At 57.8% G+C, this 19,505-nt stretch overlaps 1 protein-coding gene across 2 annotated transcripts in view; it reads right to left on the bottom strand.

Annotated features, from left to right (window-relative positions):
• VPS41 (VPS41 subunit of HOPS complex) overlaps positions 1-19,077 on the bottom strand; it is a 150,596-nt gene extending 131,519 nt beyond the window's left edge. For both annotated transcript variants that reach the window (XM_029070448.1, XM_039912825.1), the window contains exon 1: positions 19,023-19,077. In XM_029070448.1, coding sequence (XP_028926281.1) covers positions 19,023-19,043 — 21 coding nt within the window. In that variant the 5' untranslated portion in view covers positions 19,044-19,077. The remainder of the gene's footprint in view (positions 1-19,022) is intronic.
• Between the last annotated feature and the right edge of the window lie 428 nt (positions 19,078-19,505).

The following is a 19,505-nucleotide window of genomic DNA, read 5'->3' as shown; positions in this document are numbered from 1 at the left end:
GCGTAGCCAGGATCCGACCGACCGCCACGTCGCGGAAAACCAAGGCCAGCTACGCAAGTGTACACATACGCACACGTCCCCACACGCACGCTCTCACTCACGCCCCTCCGCTCCTGGTATTTAGTCATCAGCGCCCGCCCGCCCCAAGGAAGAAAACGAAGTAGGATCTTCCATAAGCCAAACACCCCGGCACGACCCGACGGACGGTCATGGAAATGTCGGCGATAGATTAAAGACTTCAGATCGCTCGAGGGGCTTTTTTCCCCCTCTCCTTCTGAAGCCTTCCTGTGGGGATACGCTTAATCCACTGGGTCTCTGAGAAATACTCGGGCATATTCTGAAGCGAGGGATTAGGATGACACCGCCACACCCGTGAATATCTCTATCAGAAGCTGTTGTGTCAGAAACGGAAACCGCCCTCAGATGACGGGAAGTCTACGCTGGGCCGATTTTTCTGTTTTATTTTTTGCAGGGGGCTTTCTGGAGATCGCCCAGAGGGGAACCGGAGAACTTGTCAGGCTGCGGGGGGGGGGGGGCGGTTCGGCCCGAGTTGAGTAACCGAAGAAACATCCGGATGGCGTGGACCAACATCAACTGAAGAGATTCTCCCCCGTTTCCCGGCGGCTAGCGTCTCGGTGGCAACCGTCGGGCGCTTACTAGGTGTCAAGCGCCGGACCGAGTGCCGAGGTAGAAGATAATCACCGCGCGGACGCAGTGCCGGCCCGACAGTTCATTTCACGTTTAATGATAATAATGATGTTGGTGTTGGTGAAGCGCAGGGCACTGTTCTAAGCGCCGGGGGAGATACAGGGCAATCAGGTTGTCCCACGTGAGGCTCTACGGTTAATCCCCATTTTCCAGATGAGGTCACCGAGGCCCAGAGAAGTGAAGTGACTTGCCCGCAGTCACACAGCCGACAAGCGGCAGGGCTGGGATTCGAACCCACGGCCTCTGACTCCCAAGCCCGAGCTCTCCCTCTGGATTGTAAGCGACTTGTGGGCAGGGGATGGTTCTACCAACTCTACTGTATTCATTCAATAGTATTTATTGAGCGCTTACTACGTGCAGAGCACCGTACTAAGCGCGTGGAATGGACAAGCCGGCCACGGACAGAGACGACCCCCGCCCACCGACGGGCTTACAGTCTAATCAAATGCTTACAACAGTGCTCTGCACACAGTAAGTGCTCAATAAATACCATCGATTGATTTTTTTTTTCCCCTAGCTCGCACTGACTCTGTTACAGAGAACCTCCAGGAACTCTCTGGACCAACTCAACCACGCAGCCGATCTAAATAACGATAATAATAATAATAATGACCTTGGCTTCTGTTAAGCGCCTACTACGTGCCCAGCACTGTTCTAAGCGCTGGGGGAGATACAGGGTGATCAGGTTGTCCCACGTGAGGCTCGCCGTTAATCCCCATTTTACAGCTGAGGCAACCGAGGCACAGGGAAGTTAAGTGAGTCGCCCACGGTCACACAGCTGACAAGTGGCAGAGGCGGGAGTCGAACCCACGACCTCTGACTCCGAAGCCCAGGCTCCTTCCACTGAGCCACGCTGCTTCTCCAAATAACCACCCTAAATGCTGTAATTATGAGGAGGATGGCATGTAATAATGTTGGTATTTGTTAAGCGCTCACTATGTGCCGAGCACTGTTCTAAGCGCTGGGGCAGGCACCGGGGGATCAGGATGTCCCACGTGGGGCCCACGGTCATTAATCCCCATTTTACAGATGAGGTAACTGAGGCACAGAGACGTGAAGTGACTCGCCCACAGTCACACAGCTGCCCAGTGGCAGAGCTGGGATTGGAACTCGTGACCTCTGACTCCAAAGCCCGTGCTCTTTCCACCGAGCCACGCGGCTTCTCTGGTCAGGCTGCTTTCGTTGGGTGCTTACTATGTGCCCAGCACCGTTCTAAGCGCTGGGATAGAAACCGGATGATCAGGACGGGCCCAGTCCCCGCCTCACACGGGGCTCCCAGTCTCGATCCCCATTCTACAGACGAGGCGACTGAAGGACGGGGAAGCTAAGTGACTCGGCGGACAAGGGGCGGAGCCGGAATTAGAACCCAGGTCCTTCTGACTCCCGGGCCCGTGCTCTACCCACGGGACATCGCCGAATGAGGTGGAACGCAAGATGGCGGCCCACAATGGGAAATCCAAGACGGACCCGTTCCTCCAAGAGCCATAATCTCACCAAAGGGGATCCCCCGCTTTCGGTGACGTTTCTCTGTCCTGCGCGGGTTCCTTCGACGCGCTCCCGTGGCTTTCACGACCGTTTCTCCCCAGGGACGAGGGTCACTTTGGCTCTTCACCCGGGGAGGTTCTCACTGAAGTCTGAGATCCTGCCGATCTCGCCCGGCAGAGATGGCTTGCTTCTCGCCAGTGACGGAAACGAATTCAGCAACCGACTGAAGGAGAAGAGTGAAAACGTTTTGGAAAACGTATTTCTACCTAGGTGGCTTTCGGTTGCACCATCACCGGAATGACGTGTGCCTTTTCGAAAAAAAAAAGGGAGTCTCTGCAGATACGAAGGAACATTCTGTGACACACGGGTAGGATAATATGCACCACCTGTTAATATTAATAGCTTATTAAGGAAGAGACCTAGTTTTTTACTCCAAGGACTCTTGGCTAGTAGCAGGAAACAGCAGCCCAGCCCTGGGTTCCCCATTTTTCTTAGCATTCAATCCTACAACCGAGTACATTATCATTTTAGTTACTCGTCACCGCAAACTTGTTTTTTTAAAATTAACGCACGGAAAGAACCCACTTGAGCTTCGATAAATGATTCACAAGCCCCTGCCTACTGCTTCGGATTGATAAATGATGTTGCACGGTGCATCTTCTGACTCACGGGGATTTTTACCGCCCCCAACGTGATGACCAGTTTTCACTTTAAGCTAAACGGGGGACGTATCCTTCTTCCGGCTGGAAGGTCGGAGGCGACCTTATACCGGAAAATAGCTTAAACTTTCAACACCGATTGCGGGGAAGTGTATTTTAAACAGGTAGGGTGGTGGCTTCCTCTGGTCAATCTCCTCAGACCGAATAAAACCAACCCACCCGAAAAACCCACGGATCACGGAGTCCGCCAGGGAGAAGACCCCGTTCTGTACACGGACTGGGCTCTGTCGCCAAGGCGCGTACAGTCTGTCAAGCCAGCGACGGCATCTCCCGGGTACTCACCGTGTGCAGGGCACGGCACCGTGACGCTCTAGACCGTGAGCTCTTTATGGGCGGGGAACGCGTCCGCCAACTCTGTTATACCGTCCTCTCCCCGCCGCTTCCACTCGCCAAGCGCTCACTAGACGCCGATCCGTCACATTTATGGAGCGCCTGCTGTACGCAGAGGACTGCGCGCGGCGGTGGGGAGAGTGTTCATTCATTCAGTAGTATTTACTGAGCGCTTCCTATGCGCAGAGCACCGTACTGAGCGCTTGGAATGGACAGGTCGGTGACCGACAGAGACGGTCCCCGCCCTCCGATGGGCTTACGGTCTTGAGTACGGTACGGCAGAGTGGGCGGACACGTGCCCGGCCCAAAATGAGCTGATTGACGCTAAGGATTTTGGAGGGTACAGCACAGTGAGTCCACCCGAATCCCTGCCCACGAAGAGCCCGCAGCCTGCCAAGGAACTTACGAGAGTCCGCCGGCAGCTGCATCCGAAGCGCCGGGAAGCCCGTCCCCAAATCTGCGGCCATCCGGGCTTTCCGAGTGGCCTCCCGGATGGCTCCGGAAGAACTGGGAAAATCGCGAGTCCGGGTAAAATCACGGCCGCGAAACTTCAATGCCAAGGGCCCACCGTAAACAAGCCGAGTGAGCCGTCACCACAGATCAGATTCCATCCCCAACTAAAATCGATTTCGACCGAGAGACGGCTTCCCGATCGGCCTCCGAGGCGCCGCTCGCTACCAGAAGCGGATGTACGGCCTTACTCGGATAGCACGGTCGAGAGAAGCAGCGTGGCCCAGTGGCGGGGGCTTGGGAGTCGGAGGTTGTGAGTTCTAATCCCCCCTCCGCCACTTGCCGGAGGGCAAGCCGCCTCGCTTCTCTGTGCCTCGGTTACCTCATCTATAAAATGGGGAGGGAAACCGTGAGCCCCACGTGGGACAACCTCATCGCCCACCTTGTCCCACCCTCCCCTCGACAGCGTACTCGTCCGCTCAACTGTACAGATCTTCATCACCCTGTTTATTTCGATTAACGAGAGGTACATCGCCCCGACTCTACGTATCTGCTACTGTTTTAATGAGACGTTCTTCCCCTCGATTCTATTTACCGCCACTGTTCTGGTCCGCCCGTCTCCCCCGATTAGACCGTAAGCCCGTCGAAGGGCAGGGGCTGTCTCTATCTGTTACCGGTCTGTCCGTTCCAAGCGCTCAGTACAGTGCTCTGCACATAGTAAGCGCTCAGCAAATACTATTGAATGAATTATTATCTACTATAAATCCTTATTAAGGTCACCTCTCCTCCAAGAGGCCTTCCCTGATTAGGTCCTCTTTTCCCCGACCCCCTCTTCCTTCTTCATCAGCCACGCGTCTGAATCCGTAGCCTCTGGGCACCTGGCACGCACCTCACCCACAGCCTCACGGCGCTTACCGTACACGTCCGCAGTTTATTTATATTAGTGTCCGTCTCCCCCTCTGGCACGGAATGGGTTTGACCCATCGTAGCGAAGTGCTCAGCACACCGCTCTGCACAGATTCAGCGCTCAGGCCTAGCGGATACAGCACCGTGAGTCAGAAGGACCCGGGTTCAAATCCCGGCTCTGCCACCTATCTGCTGTCACCTCGCTCGTCTGGGCCTCGGTTCCCTCGTCTGTAAAACGAGGATTAAGAGGGCGAGGCCCGGGTGGGACGGGGACCGCGTCCAACCTGATCAGCCTGTATCCACCCCGGCGCTTAGTACAGTACCCGGGACACAGTAAGCGCTTACCAAATACCACCATTATTATTATTAAATACCAACGATGGATCGAGACCACTGGCTTAAGGAACACCTCCTCCTTTGCTCCACCCCAAATATCAATCGCTAGTATTCGAGCCTCTATTCGTGCGTCAAGGATCGTGAGAAGGAAGAGGGGAAGGTAGAAAATTGGGTACCAGTGAGCAGAGTGGAAAGACGATTCAATTTAATCGCAATTTATCGAGCGCTTACCGCGTGCGACGCGCTGTACCGAGCAATGAAACGCAAACCGAAGCTATATAGGTCAAACCGATAGCCACAGGGGCCTTAAAATTTGGTTTCCCGACGAGCAGGGAACGTGTCCACCAACTCTGTATTGTAATCCTGAGCACTAACTGTGCGCAGGGCACTTTCCAAGCGCTTGGGAGAGTGCAGTAAAACAGAGTCGACAGACATGTTCCCCGCCCACAGTGAGCTTCGAGGCGAGAAGCGGAGGCGGACGTTAATGTATACGGATTCCGGACAGGGACGTAAGTGCCGTGGGGTTAAGGGAAGGGTGGATCAAGGGAGCAGGCCCAAGTGTGAAGGGACACAGGGCGAGTGGGAGAAGAGGAAATGAGGGCGTAGTCAGGGAAGGCCTCTTGGAGGAGATGTGCCTTCAGTAAGGTTTGGAAGGTGGCGAGCGTAACCATCTGACTGTCATTCCCAAGCGCTTAGTACAGTGCTCTGCGTGCAATAAATACGACCGATTGAAACAGAGTTGCTCGACCCACTCTTTGCTCATTGTTGACGATTCCCATTAAATGGATTTAATTGTCCAAGACTCTTGGGCGGGCTCCCTCCCCGACCGCTGCCCGGCTCTGCACTTGGGGAACTTGTCAGCTACGCCCCCTGACAGGGCCTGCAATCCACACACCTAATACTAATAAAAATACCGGTTCTTAGGTGCTTACTAGCCATCAGTGGTACTCCTTGAACACTTCAAATGAGCGGGCCCACTGTACTAAATGCCTCCAGGGGAGTCTGTAAGGCAATTCCCGTCCACCGAGAGCTCTGCGCCGAGCATCGGCCCAAGGGTGGAGAAGATGAAGTATAACGGATTGGACCAAGACCCTGCCCCACACAGCGTTCACAATTTAAGTCTCACGAAGCTCGCGGCGCTGGAACCGTCCGCTAAACCTCCTCCCCCATCCCGACCCGCCCCCCCCCCCCGCCCCAGCTCCACGGCACTTACGTACAGATCTGTAATTTATTTTACATTAATGTCTGTTTCCTTCTCTAGACCGAGAGCTCGCTGCGGGCAGGGACTAGGTCTAATGTTTTACTCTCCCGAGAGCTTAGTACAGTGCTCTGCACACAGTAAGTTCTCAATAAATGCGACCGAATGAGTCTTTTCCATGGTCATATTAGGAATACTACCGATCGTTTACGACAGCAGCACTCGCTACGCGCCAAGCACTACGCTGAGCGCTGGGATAGGTGTAAGTTAATCGGGTCCCACATGGGGCTCACAGAGTAAGTAGGAGGGAGAGCAGGTATTCGCTCGCCATTCTGCAGGTGACCGAGTATGGACTGTGACCCTCAGGTGGGACTGACACCCTCCTATCTTACCTCAGCGCTCGGAACATCACCTGGCACACGGTAAGCATTTAAACAAGTTCCCTCTCGTATCGTCCAGTCGTTTCCGACCCACGGCGACACCGCGGACGCATCTCTCCCGGAACGCCCCGCTCTCCATCTGCCATCGTCGCGGCAGTGGATCCGGAGGGCCTTCTTTGTAAAAACACAGAAGCGGCTTCCCGCTGCCGCCTGCCGCGCAGTCAACTCGAGTCTCCGCCCTCGACTCCCTCCCGGGCCGCCGCTGCCCGGCACGGGTGAGTTTTGACTGGTAGCAGGTGGCCCTCCGCTCGCTACCCACTGCCCAAGCTGGGAATGGAGCGGGTGGGCCTCCGCTTGACCCTCCCGCATCCGAGACTGGTAGGCCGCTGGAAAATCTCCAGGCGCGGCGGTGAGAAGGCCACTGAACAAGTACCATTTAAAAAAGAAAAAAAGGAAGAGAGAGATGTGAAGTGACTTCCAAAGTCACACAGCAGACAAGTGCGAAACCGGGATAAATATCCAGGTCCTTCTGACCTCCGGGCCCGTGATCCATCTGCTAGGCCTTGCCGCTTCTCTGTCTTTCCCTTCCCATTCCCTTTCACCACCATCACTTCCTAACCCATGAGGGCAATCAGTCGATCCACGGTATTCATTGAGAGCTCACTCCGTGCAGAGCACCGTACTAAGCGCTCGGGAGAGCGCGGTACGACGGGATTAGGCAGACGCTTTCCCTGCCCATAATGAGCTCGATTTCTAGAGGGAGAGAAGACGCCGGGAAGCGGGGGGAAGAAACGGGGAATCGGGTACCGCCGGGCGCTACCCGAACGAGCCATCTCTTCGACGACGTAGCCGTCGTCTAGCCGAGCGGGACCACTAAACCCAGCTTTTTGGCTCTGCCTGGAAGAAATAACTGGGAAGGCGACCACCAGCTGCTGCGCCACACAATCCCAGAAGAGAAGAGTCATTCGGAAAAGGAGAATTTCTCCTGCAGGCGGTCCATAATCCATTTAGACTTTTTTCCACCGGTACGTAAACAGTCCGAAGTTGGAGCTCTCCCTCTCTGTCTTTTTTCAGCCCATTACTAGTCCTGTGGGTGGCGTTCCTAACTTCGGGTCGGAGACATCCATCTGCCTGCGGAAGAGAACATTAAAACAATCCAGACTAACTAAACGGGTTAAGGGGCTTTTCGGCGAAATGGACGTCACCTTTGTCCCAGAATATAGTAGACTTTGGGCGGAAAATTGTGGTAAGTGCGCTTCATATATCTTTCTTAAAGATATAAAATGAAATGGGTTTTTCTTTAAAAAGGTGGTCAGTGCTTCAAGAATTCAAAAAAAAACCCCTCCTTTCCAGTTTTAGTTGTTTCCTCCCGAGAATTACAATGCCATTTTAGACACACCGTTGCTCGTCGTATCGTGATAGAACAAATAGTATTCGAGAGAAGGGACTGGAAAGAAAACAGAGTACTGAGGGCACATGAGAAGAAAGGATACTTGAAGGCGCTAGTTTCCGAGGATTAAATTCAGATTTACTCATTACCATCAACGGTAGTGAGCGCTTACTGCATGCGGAGCACTGAACTAAGGCTTTGGCAAGTACCGCACAACAGAATTGGCAGGCATATTCCCCGTCCGCAATGAATTTACAGCCTAGAGGGGGAGACGGACATCAGTCTAAATAATTCTTGCAGGAACCATTAGCAGAAACACCTGAAACCGACGGGTCCGCGGAATATCGTATTTCACGCAACCGGTGCTGAGCACAGCTCGAGTCGTAAGATAGAAAGGCACATTAAAGGCCAAGACAGTCAGTTGAGAAATACCCCCCCACGCATCTTCAACCCCAACGCACAGCCCGGCGCCCGACACGAAGTGAGCGCTTAACAGACAGCACTCCAAAAACGGTATCTGAGCACTTACTGGGTGCAGGGCACTCTACTAAACACTTGGGAGATTAGGAAACATTTGGTAGACGTGATCCCCGCCTTCAAGGAGCACGGGATTTGAGGCAGACTATTAGGTTTCTTCAGCAAAGAGGGGAAACCTGCTTCTTACACAGCAGATGCTTCAATACAGTGGGTTGACTGAGAGCCCCATCTTAACCGAAGGGAGACCGATACGCCGAAGGAAGTTCAAACGCGTACCGCTTTGTATATTTATCGAGAGCCTGTCCACAAGGGGTTTATAGTCCAGGGGAGGAAAAGAGACACGGAGCACCAAATGACTTCCTCGTTTTTTTTTCACCACAACAGCTTTAAATCGCCTCCTTCCGATCGACTGTGTTTACTGAGCGTCGGCCGCGAGCTTACTGAGCTCTCGGGAGAGTACGACGCGACAGCTTACAGTCTAGAGTATTCCATTTTCCCCAGAACGCGCTACCGTTTCCCTGCTGGATTATAATGACGACGACAACGACGACGACAAGACGGTTTCTGTTAAGCACTTAACTACGTGCGAGGCACCGTGCTCGATACCGGCACACCGGATGGGACACGGTCTCTGTCTCACGGGAGACTCGCAGTCTTGATCCCCATTTTACAGATGAGGTAACTGAAGCTCAGAGAGGTAGAGTGAGTTGCCCAAGGCCACACAGCAGACGAGGAGCGGAGCGGGGACCTTCCGACTCACGGTCCCGTGCCCGACCCGCTGCGCCGTGCCGCTTCCCTAAAATTCCTTCAATCTGCCGTGCTGTCCCGAGTCCTTAAAACACCGCTCTGCCCTAGCAGGGTCTCGGTAAATGTGGATTTGCGGGTGGATGGGGATGAGATCCCTGCTGTCCCTTAACTTTTAGACCGCGAGCTCCCACCGGGACGGGGAACTGCGTCCGATCGGATCGCCTCCCATCTACCCGGGCGCTTCGCGAGCGGCTGCCCCGAAGTAAGCACTTAATAAATAGCGCCCTTAATTTAAATCGGTAGGGGCCACTGATCACCGCAAAATGCAGCAGGTTTGCCCACCCTCCCAGATGGGAAACGAGCTCAACTGGCGACCGTGAACCCCGTTTTTCCGAAGCCAGGGAACACAGAACCAAATCCTCGGGCATTTGGCTTTGAAGCCCTTAGACCGAGTCTGCCCTGAGCCAGCGGGGCTCCGTTGCAAACCCTACGCTCGCGCGGAGTGGGTGGCTTTTTTGCCGCCTTCCTTGGGTTTCTAAACGAACGCAGTTAGCATCCTGCGCGAGAAAAGAAGCCGTCTCTCCCCGCGGTTCAATCGGTCACGCACGGCGCGCCCTCCGCCGCCCCGGCGCAGTGCGGCTTGGCTCCGAGTAAGGAGGAGCCAAGGTCAGACAAAAGTAAAAGAAACGTTTCGGGCCGGGCCCTGGAGGCGTCCCGACGTTTCCCGCGGTATCCGCGGAGCGGCCCGGCGTCTCCGGGAACTCGTCGTCCTCCCTCTCGCCTTACCTCAGATTCATCTGTAGACTCTTCGGTAGCCGCTGCCGCCTGCAAGTCGACAAAAGAACGATCAGAACGAGCCCAGCGCAGACGTCCCCCTCGTTTATTTCTCCCGGCCCGTGGTGAGCGCTCACCACGGGCCGGGAACCGTACTAAGCGCCGTGGGAGAGAGACGCGAGCTGATCGGGCTGGACACGGTCCCCGTCCCACTGAGGGCTCACGGTCTCAAGCTCCACCTGGAGCTCGTTCCTTCATCCTTTCGGTCGCGTCCACTCGCTCGGTAACATTTATCGGGCGCTCACAGTGTGCGGAGCACCGTACCGAGCGCTCGGAATGGACGGCTGGGCAACAGACGGAGACGGTCCCCGCGCGACGACGGGCTCACAGTCTACACGGGGGAGAGAGACCAGGAAACGAGTAGTCTGGCGTCAGTACCGTCAAGATAATAGAATCGTCCACCTGTGCACGTCAAGGATAACGCTGGTATCCGGTAAGCGCTTACTATGCGCACGGCGCTGTTCTGAGCGCTGGGGCAGATACCGGGTCGGCGAAATAAACAGAGTAATGAATACCGTATACAAATGCGCACAAGTGCTGTGGGGAGGGGAAGGGGGAAGAGCAGAGGGAGGGCCGAGGAGGAATGGGGAGGAGGAGCGGAGGGAAAGGGGGGCTCCGTCTGGGAAGGCCTCCTGGAGGAGGCGAGCTCTCGGTAGGGTTTTGAAGAGGGGAAGAGAGTTAGTCTGTCGTGGGCACGGAACGTTTCTACCACTCCGTCGTACCGTACTCTCCCGAGCCCTAGAGCGGGCTCTGGCCGCAGTATGTCCTCAGTGCGACTGACTGATGAGGTGACTGGGGCCCAGAGAAGCGACCCGCCCGAGGTCACACAGCAGACGAGGGACAGAGCTGGGATTAGAACCCGGGTCCTCTCTCCACTAGACCACGCCCATCCCCTTTTCATTTTCGCATCGCCACTCTTACTGGGGACTGTACAGTTTGGGAAGATTCAGCATCTAAACACTAGGTCAGGATGGTTCTGGCTGCTAATTCGTACTCCTAACGTCCCCGTGCTTAACGGGCCCGACTGAGATGAAGAGCCCCACGTGGGGCCGGGACCGTGGCCGACGCGATCTGCTTGCATCCGCCCCGTCGCTTAGTACGGCGCCCCGGTCCGCGGTAGGAGCTTAATAGCACCGTTTTTACGATCGTCGGCCCTCCGGCGGCACGCTGTCACCTCGGCCTAATGGAAGGGACGCGAGGCCGGGGATCGGAAGGTCCGGGTTCTAGTCCCGGCTCTGCCATCTGTCTGTCGTGTGACCTTGGCCAGGTCCCCGATGACCCGGCATCTCCCCCAGCGCTCGGAAAACGGTGCTCCGCACACGGCAAGCGCTTAACCAATACCAACATTATTCTTCTTCTCTGGGCCTCGATTCCCTCATCTGTAAGACGGGGATTGATACGGCGAGCCCTGTGTGGGACGGGGGCTGTGTCCGACCTGACTTGCATCTCCCGCAGCGCTTAGCAGAACGCCTGGCACGTGGGAAGCGCCCAATCCCGCAACGCCACCCCCACCGGAGGCGCCGGTTGATAATAGCGATAATAACTGTGGCATTTGTTCACTGCTGACCGTGCGCCAGGCCCCGTGCTAAGCCCGGGGGTAAGTACAACTTGGGTCGGACAAAGTCCATGTCCCACTTGGGGCTCCTGGTAACCGTGGCGCCTACAAGTGAAGTGGCTTGCCTAAGGTCACACGACATCCCCCCCGTGCCGTGCGGTTGGCCGCGAGGCTCCCGTCGCCAGCCCGAGAACAAGAAAGCGACCACCGCCGTGTCGCCGCAAACCACGGACGTCAACCGGAAGACTGCCAGACACTCGGGAACGGCTCTCCCCGTCCAGCGAAGCGCAGTCGGTCTTGCCAAGCCGTCGCCAGCATCTTGGCAGAAGCAGAAGGGCTTCGGTTTCAAGTTATCTACCGGCCAGCTTGGGTGCCGAGCCACTATCCCCTCCTCACACCCAAATCAGGAGCGGGTTTTTTTTTCCCCGAATGACCGGAATAAGGTGGAAATGACCCCCTACTCTGCTAAACATCAACCTTGAGCTAAACTGCGCCTTAAAGATCACTTTTCCCGTTGCTAGATGATGAATCTTCCCGCGCTGAGGGGAAAAAAAAACCGAAAAAAAAAAAAAAGAGTTTAGTCCCGCTAATCTTTCACCTGTCCGCTGAAAGACAGAATCTGCTGATGCCGTGCGTCCTCAAAGAGGTCAGCAAAATGAAGATTTACTTAACGTACTCATGGTCATCAATAGCAATAAAAGGTTACGACTAATACGCTGACAGGGAATGTAAGCGTTTTATAGAAGACTGCGATACACACAAAGAATGAGCAAGAAAGGCAGTCATTTAAAAATCCCGGGAGAAACCGTGATATTTGGACACGAGATAACTAAATACGCACATTTTATATGAGAGGCTCTCGCACAGCCTGAAGGCAGGAGGGAAAGAACCTCGAGGAAAGTTAATCGGCATCTGAATCACTGAAAAACGACGTCCCTTCACTGCGATACTGAAATCCAAAGCAGACGGCTAACCGAAATTCACGGAAGGGCGACGGTCAGGAAAGAAGTGGGGGGCCATTATTTACTCTTATTTATTTTATAGCATTTGTTTAGGGCTTACTGCTCTAAGCGCTGGGGTAGACACAAGTTAATCAGGCCGGACACAGCCCCGTGACTGTCTGTCGCCGCTGGTCCGATTCCCGGCTTCTCCCCTCCTCTTCGACGGGAGACCTTCGCGTTGACTGCTTCGTTTCGAGGAGTTTAGGTGAGAGACCCGAGCCGGAAATGAAACCTCCGACCCGGCCCACCGCCCTACCCTAATTCCTCGGGCTGACTTTTGAGTTGGAATCTCCTTTCCAGCCGTCAAACCTTCTCTTTGCGCTTGAACCATTTCCTGGCGCGGGAGGTCCTCTCTGTGAGAGAACCCAGTACACCTGGGTCCACGGAGAATAATAACGTCGGCGTCCGTTAGGCGCTTACCGCGTGCAGAGCGCTGTTCTAAGCGCTGGGAGAGATACGGGGTCAGCGGGTTGTCCCACGTGGGGTTCACGGTCATAATCCCCATTTTACAGATGAGGTAACTGAGGCCAAGTGAAGCGACTCGCCCACAGTCCCACAGCTGACGAGTGGCGGAGCGGGGATTCGAACCCACGACCTCTGACTCCCACATCCGGGCTCTTCCCACCGAGCCACGCTGCTTCGGGGAAAGGGTGGGCGAGCATGCGTAACTAGCTTTAAATTACATATTATAAATTCCTTATTTATCCGTATTCACGTCCGTTACCCCACCCTCCAGACCGAAAGCTCATTATGGGCAGGGGACACGCCTACCGACTCTTACTCTCCCGGGTTCGTTGTACAGCGCCCTGCACGTAGTCAGCGCTCAATAAATACCCCCGATCGATCGATGTGCTGACCGCTGGTCCGGATCACGGACTGTGCATCAGGTGCCTGGGATCGGGTCGGATGGGTTTCTCCCGAGAAGCGCTCGATAAATACCGTCGATCGATTGACCGGGCCGACGTCGGGCCCCGATCAAAGAAGAGGCGCCGGGGTTTCTCCCGGGGAGTGCTCGATAAATACCGCCGATGGACCGTCCGATCGGGCCGAGGTCGGGCCCCGGTCAAAGAAGACGCGCCGGGGTTTCTCCCGGGGAGTGCTCGATAAATACCGCCGATGGACCGTCCGATCGGGCCGAGGTCGGGCCCCGATAAAAGCAGAGGCGCCGGCACGCGGGTTCCCAGCTGGAATGCTTTCCGGGTTATCCACGGAATTTACGGAGCGCTCTCCGCGCGCACGGCCCTGCGCTAAGTGCCTGGGAGAGTACAATACCACGGAGTTAGCAGAGACGATCTCTGGCTTCAAGGAGCTCGTTCGATCGCCCGACCGTATTTACTGAGCGCTCACCGTGGGCAGAACACTACACAAAGCGGTCGGGAGAGTACAGTATAACAATAAACGGACGCGTTCCCCGCCCAGCACGAGCTTACGGCCCAGCGTGGGAGACACTCTTCTTTTCCCGCACAGCTGCGTACGCCAGCCCAGACCCGAGGCCGGGCGCGTTTTGTGTCCGGGGGCGGTGTGGGGGGAAAACGCGACACCCGTATTGCCGTTGGCCCGTGCGGCCCGGCGCAAGGAGGATGCGCAAAACGTCGGGTCCGCTCCTGCACTGGAGAGGACAACTCAAAAATTCACTACAAAAGCAATAAAACAGAGGAGAAAAATGGAATTTTTTTTTTTTTTTTTTAAATGCCAGCGCCATAACAACGTGGGTATTCGCTGAGCGCTTACTATGCGCAGGGCACCGTTCTAAGCGCTGGGGGGGATACGGGGTCATCGGGTCGGCCCACGTGAGGCCCACGGTCCCGTTTTCCAGACGAGGTCACTGAGGCCCAGAGGAGCGAAGCGACTCGCCCACGGTCACCCGGCCGTCAAGGGGCCGAGCCGGGATTCGAAGCCAGGACCTCGGATTCCCCAGCCCCGGCCCTTCCCACGGAGCCACGCTGCTTCTCACAACCCCGCGCCGGCACTTCGGAGGGCGTCGGACGAGGCCCAGGTATTTTTCTGACAGACGATTTCCCATTCAGGGGGTGAGGGCAGGCGGAAGTAACGTGTCGCCGCACCCCGAAATGAAAAGTTGCCAAGAGGTCTGCGCAGTCAGGGGCGGATCCGGGGGCAGAGAGCCTCCAACGGAAGAAATCTGCATTCCCGTCGCCAATTCGATTTAGTTTTCAAGACTATCTGGATTTCTGGATAGCAGGGGAGGCGAAACGATGACCCAGAAGGAATGGGCATTCTTGTTTTCTTTCTGCGGTGGTCCTTAAATGCTCACCACGTGCCCGGCACTGTACTAAGCGGCCGGGGGAGACGCAGCGTAATCAGGTTGGGCACAGTCCCTGTCCCGCATGGGGTGCACGGTGTCGAGCCCCATTTTACGGATGAGAGAACTGAGGCAGAGAGAAGCGAAACCACTCGTCCGAGGTCATACAGCGGCCGAGAGGCGGAGCCAGGATTAGAGTCCGGGTCCTTCCGGGCCGTACCCTATCCAACAGGCCACGTCGCTTCTCATCCCCGCTATAAGGCCGTTTTTCATCCCCCAGTTTTTAATGCAACAGAGGAATCGGGGAAGATCCTTTCCACGACACCCGTACGTTTCGAGCAGAAAAACCAACGGAGCCGTTCGAGTGCTTACCGCGTGCCGGGCATCATCCGCGCCGGCAGCGTCAGAAACGGGACAGTCGAGTCAGAGAAGCAGCGTGGCGCGGCGGAAAGAGCCCGGGCTCGGGGGTCCGAGGTCACGGGTTCGAATCCCGCCTCGGCCCCCTCGTCGGCCGCGTGACCGCGGGCGAGTCGCTTCGCTCCTCTGGGCCTCGGTTCCCTCGTCCGGAAAACGGGGAGGGAGACGGGGAGCCCCACGTGGGACGACCCGATTCCCCCCCCGTCTACCCCAGCGCTGAGAACGGCGCTCTGCCCGCAGTAAGCGCTTAACGCCAACGTTTCCCCTTAAGTCGGACGGAGAGTGGGCATCGAATCGCCGCCTTACAGATGGGGAGAGTGAGGCGTGGCGAACGTAAGCGCCCAGCCCGAGGTCACAGTGCGGACAAGTGGCAGAGCCGGGACCGGAACCCAGGTCCGCCAGGCCGAGATTCAAAAGCCGGCCCGAGCCGATGGCGTGTGGGAAGAAACGGCCGTAATGATAACGTCGGTATTTGTTGAGCGCTCGCTATGTGCCGGGCACCGTTCTGAGCGCCGGGGTAGACACAGGGGAATCAGGTCGTCCCACGGGGGGGCTCCCGGTCTTCATCCCCATCTTCCAGATGAGGTCACTGAGGCACCGAGAAGTGAAGCGACTCGCCCGCGGTCACCCAGCTGACGGGCGGCCGAGCCGGGATTCGAACCCATGAGCCCCGGACTCCCAAGCCCGGGCTCTCTCCACCGAGCCGCGGCCGCTTCCGAGTCCGCAGACCCCCGTCCCCCGCCCCGGCCCGACCGGCCGGGGTCGCGTTTCGGCCACTCGAAAGAATTCGATCTAGGAAAAAGGAAGAGTGAGTGACGGAGTGACGGAGTGACGGGGGGGCGGGGGGGGGGGAGAGCGAGCCGGGAGCGGCGGATGTTCCACGGCGTAGGGGCTTCCGACGCACGACGTCCATCACGGCGGAAGCTCTGGAAACTCCGCCTCTCGAACGTGAACTCCTCGTGGGCCGGGTTCACGCACGCGGAAAGCGCCCGCTAAACACGACCGATTCCCACCAACTCCCCGTTAGCCCCGCTGACTCACGGTCAGGGGGTCGCTGTGGGCGGCGGGGCTCGGCGGAAAGAGCCCGGGCTTCGGAGTCGGGGGTCACGGGTTCGACTCCCGGGCTCGGCCGACTCGCTTCGCCTCTCGGTGCCTCGGCCGCCTCATCCGCGAAACGGGGACCAAGCGGGCGCCTCACGGGGGACGACCCGACGACCCCGCATCTCCCCCGGCGCTCGGAACGGCGCTCTGCACACAGTAAGCGCTCAACAGATGCCGACGTCATTAGCACTGACGCTTTTCTTCCCCTCACGAGGCGAGGCCCTTCCAGACCACAACCGCATTACAGAAGAAAGGGGCTTTTCCGGGCGAGGGAGATGCCCGGGCGGCAGCGAGAGGTGGACGGGGATACGGACCGGGAAGGCCGGACCGGGGAAATAACTTCCGGTATCAGCCATAATAATAATAATGACGATCGGCTAACGTCAGGCGGAGGAGTTGAGGAAGAAAGTACAAGACCCGGGAGTTGCGAGATCTGGATTCCAATCCCGCCTCTGCCCTCGGGCAGGGAGGTGATCCCGGCTCCGCCGCTCGGCCGGGTGACCGCGGGCGGGTCACTTCCCTGCGCCTCAGGTCCCCGGCCCGTCGGACGGGGGTGAAGACCGTGAGCCTCACGCGGGACGACCCCGCGTCCCCCCCCGGCGCTTGGGACGGCGCCCTGCGCGTAGCAAGCGCTTAACGAGTCCCGACATTACCATTACCTCGGTCAATCGCAACCTCTCTGGGCCTCGGTCCGCTCATCTGACTTCCTGAGGATAAAGGGATAGGGGAAAACAGAGTCCCGTCCCAGCTAAGAATCCACGATTCCGAGTGGGGCGACGCGAGATGAGCGACCCCGGCGCGGCTCCCGTTTCCGAGAACCCCGCGCTGCTTTCGTCCTTCGGTCTCTTCACGACCATCTGAGCTATCGGCCGCCGGCGGAGACGCCCGCGGCGCCTTCGCCCACCTGGCTTCCCGTCAGGCGCGACGCGAGGCCGGCCGGGAAGACGCCGGGAGATCCCGGACGGACGGGACCCTTCCCGCTTCCCGGCGCCCGGCCGAGGCAACGTCGGGGCCCGGAACCTTTCCCCGACGGCCCGGGAGTCGTCTACGACGAGGGAGGCGGTCCCGCCCGGGGGCCACGCGGCCTACGAGGGCAGCCGGGCGACGTGCGGCCGCGGGCGGGGGTCCGACGGCCTGCCCGTCCCGGCATCCGACAGCGGCGGTCGGCCGTATCTATCGAGGATTTACCGCGGGCGCGGCGCCGCGCGCCGGACGGTACGAGAGCCGGCACACGCGTTCCCCGCCTCCGGGTTTACAGCCTCCGGGGATGCACGTCGACGCCTCCGTCAGGTCGGCCTCCTCCGATGAAGCGAAGGAATTAGGGGGAACGGGAGAAGGGCGCGCTACCCTCGGGGCGAGCAAAAATCATATTTTTAACAGGTGCCGACCTCTTTTTTTTTTTAAAACGGCATTCAGTGAGTGCTCAGTACGCGTCCGGCACCGCGCTCACCACCGGGGTCCATACGGAGCCCGCCGTGGGGCGGCGGTCGTCTACTATCTGTTGCCGAGCCGCCCGCTCCGAGCGCTCAGTACGGTGCCCGGCGCCTAGTAAGCGCCCGATACGTACGCTCCAATGAACCAACGAAGAGCCGATCCGGCGGCCGCAGGTCACGTCACCGAGAGGCGGCGTGGCTCAGTGGACGCAGCCCGGGCTTCGGAGTCGGAGGTCACGAGTTCGAAGCCCAGCTCTGCCGCTCGTCAGCCGCGCGGCCGTGGGCAAGTCACTTCTCCGGGCCTCGGTCACCTCATCCGTCAAACGGGGGTGAAGACCGCGAGCCCCACGGGGGGACGACCCCGCGTCTCCCCCGGCGCTCGGGACGGCGCTCTTGCGCGTAGTAAGCGCTTAACCAATCCCAACGTCATCGTTATTCCGAGCGCTCGGCACGGCGCTCCGCACAGAGGAAGCGCTCAATAAATACTACCGAATGGAGGTGCCCCGAGGGGCCCCCGCGCGGTCTTGGTCCCCGTTCGCCAGATGAGGTCACTGGGGCACGGAGAGGTTGTGAGAAGCAGCGTGGCGCAGTGGAAAGAGCCCGGGCTTTGGAGTCAGGGCTCACGAGTTCGAATCCCAGCTCTGCCACTTGTCGGCTGTGTGACTGTGGGCGAGTCGCTTCACTTCTCCGGGCCTCGGTTCCCTCATCTGTCAAATGGGGATGAAGACCGTGAGCCCCACGTGGGACGGCCTGATTCCCCTGTGTCTACCCCAGCGCTTAGAACAGTGCTCTGCACATAGTGAGCGCTTAACAAATACCAACATTATTATTATTATTATTAAGTGACCTGTCACCCGGAAGACCAGTGCCGGAGGTCGAATTAGAACCCACATCCTTCGACTCCCAGGCCTGAGCTCCGCAAAGACAGGAGCTTCTTGATCACCGGTATTTACTGAGCACCCACCACGTGCCCGGCACTGTACCGAGCGCTGGGGCGAGAACAGCAGAGCAGTCTGTGTGCAGTCGGCAGAGCCCAGCGCAGGGCACAGCGCTCCGCACAGAGTGGGCGCTCGATACACTCCACTGGTCCGGCGCCTAGCCCGCTGCTCCGCACGCAGTAAGTGCTCAACAGACACGACTGCAGTGACTGGCCCAAGGTCACCCGGCAGCCCGGGGGCGGGATCAGAACCCAGGTCCCCGGCCTCCCCCCGCCGCCCCCCTCGGTTGCAGGCGCTTGGAGGAGGGTTTAGCGCAGTGTCGGGGCGGAGCCGCGCGCGCCCGCCCGGCCGCTCTACCTGGGCCGCCGCTTCCGCCATGCTGCAGCCCCGCCCCCGTCACGTGACGCCTCCGCGCCCCCGTCACGTGGTGCCAGCGCTCCCCCGTCACGTGGTGCCCCCGCTCTTTCTCCCCCCCCGTCACGTGACGCGGGCGCCGCGGGCGCTGCTGGGAGTTGTAGTTTCATCCCCAACCCTTTCCCCCCCCCCCCCAGAGAAGGCCTCCTTTAAACCCTTATTAATAATAATACTCATGTGGGTATTTGTTAAGCGCTTACTCTGTGCAGAGCACTGTTCTAAGCGCCGGGGGAGAGACAGGGTCCTCAGGTGGTCCCGTGTGGGGCTCACGGTTTTATAATAATGATCATATTTAATAATAATGTTGGCACTGGTTAGGCAGAGCACTGTTTTAAGCACTGGGGGGGATACAGGGTCCTCAGGTGGTCCCGTGTGGGGCTCACGGTTTTATAATAATGATCATATTTAATAATAATGTTGGTATTC

Source organism: Ornithorhynchus anatinus, chromosome 8 (assembly GCF_004115215.2).
Source record: "Ornithorhynchus anatinus isolate Pmale09 chromosome 8, mOrnAna1.pri.v4, whole genome shotgun sequence".
Classification (NCBI taxonomy): domain Eukaryota; kingdom Metazoa; phylum Chordata; class Mammalia; order Monotremata; family Ornithorhynchidae; genus Ornithorhynchus; species Ornithorhynchus anatinus.
The sequence above is the reverse complement of the archived record's forward strand: the minus strand, read 5'-3'. Positions and strand labels throughout refer to the sequence as shown.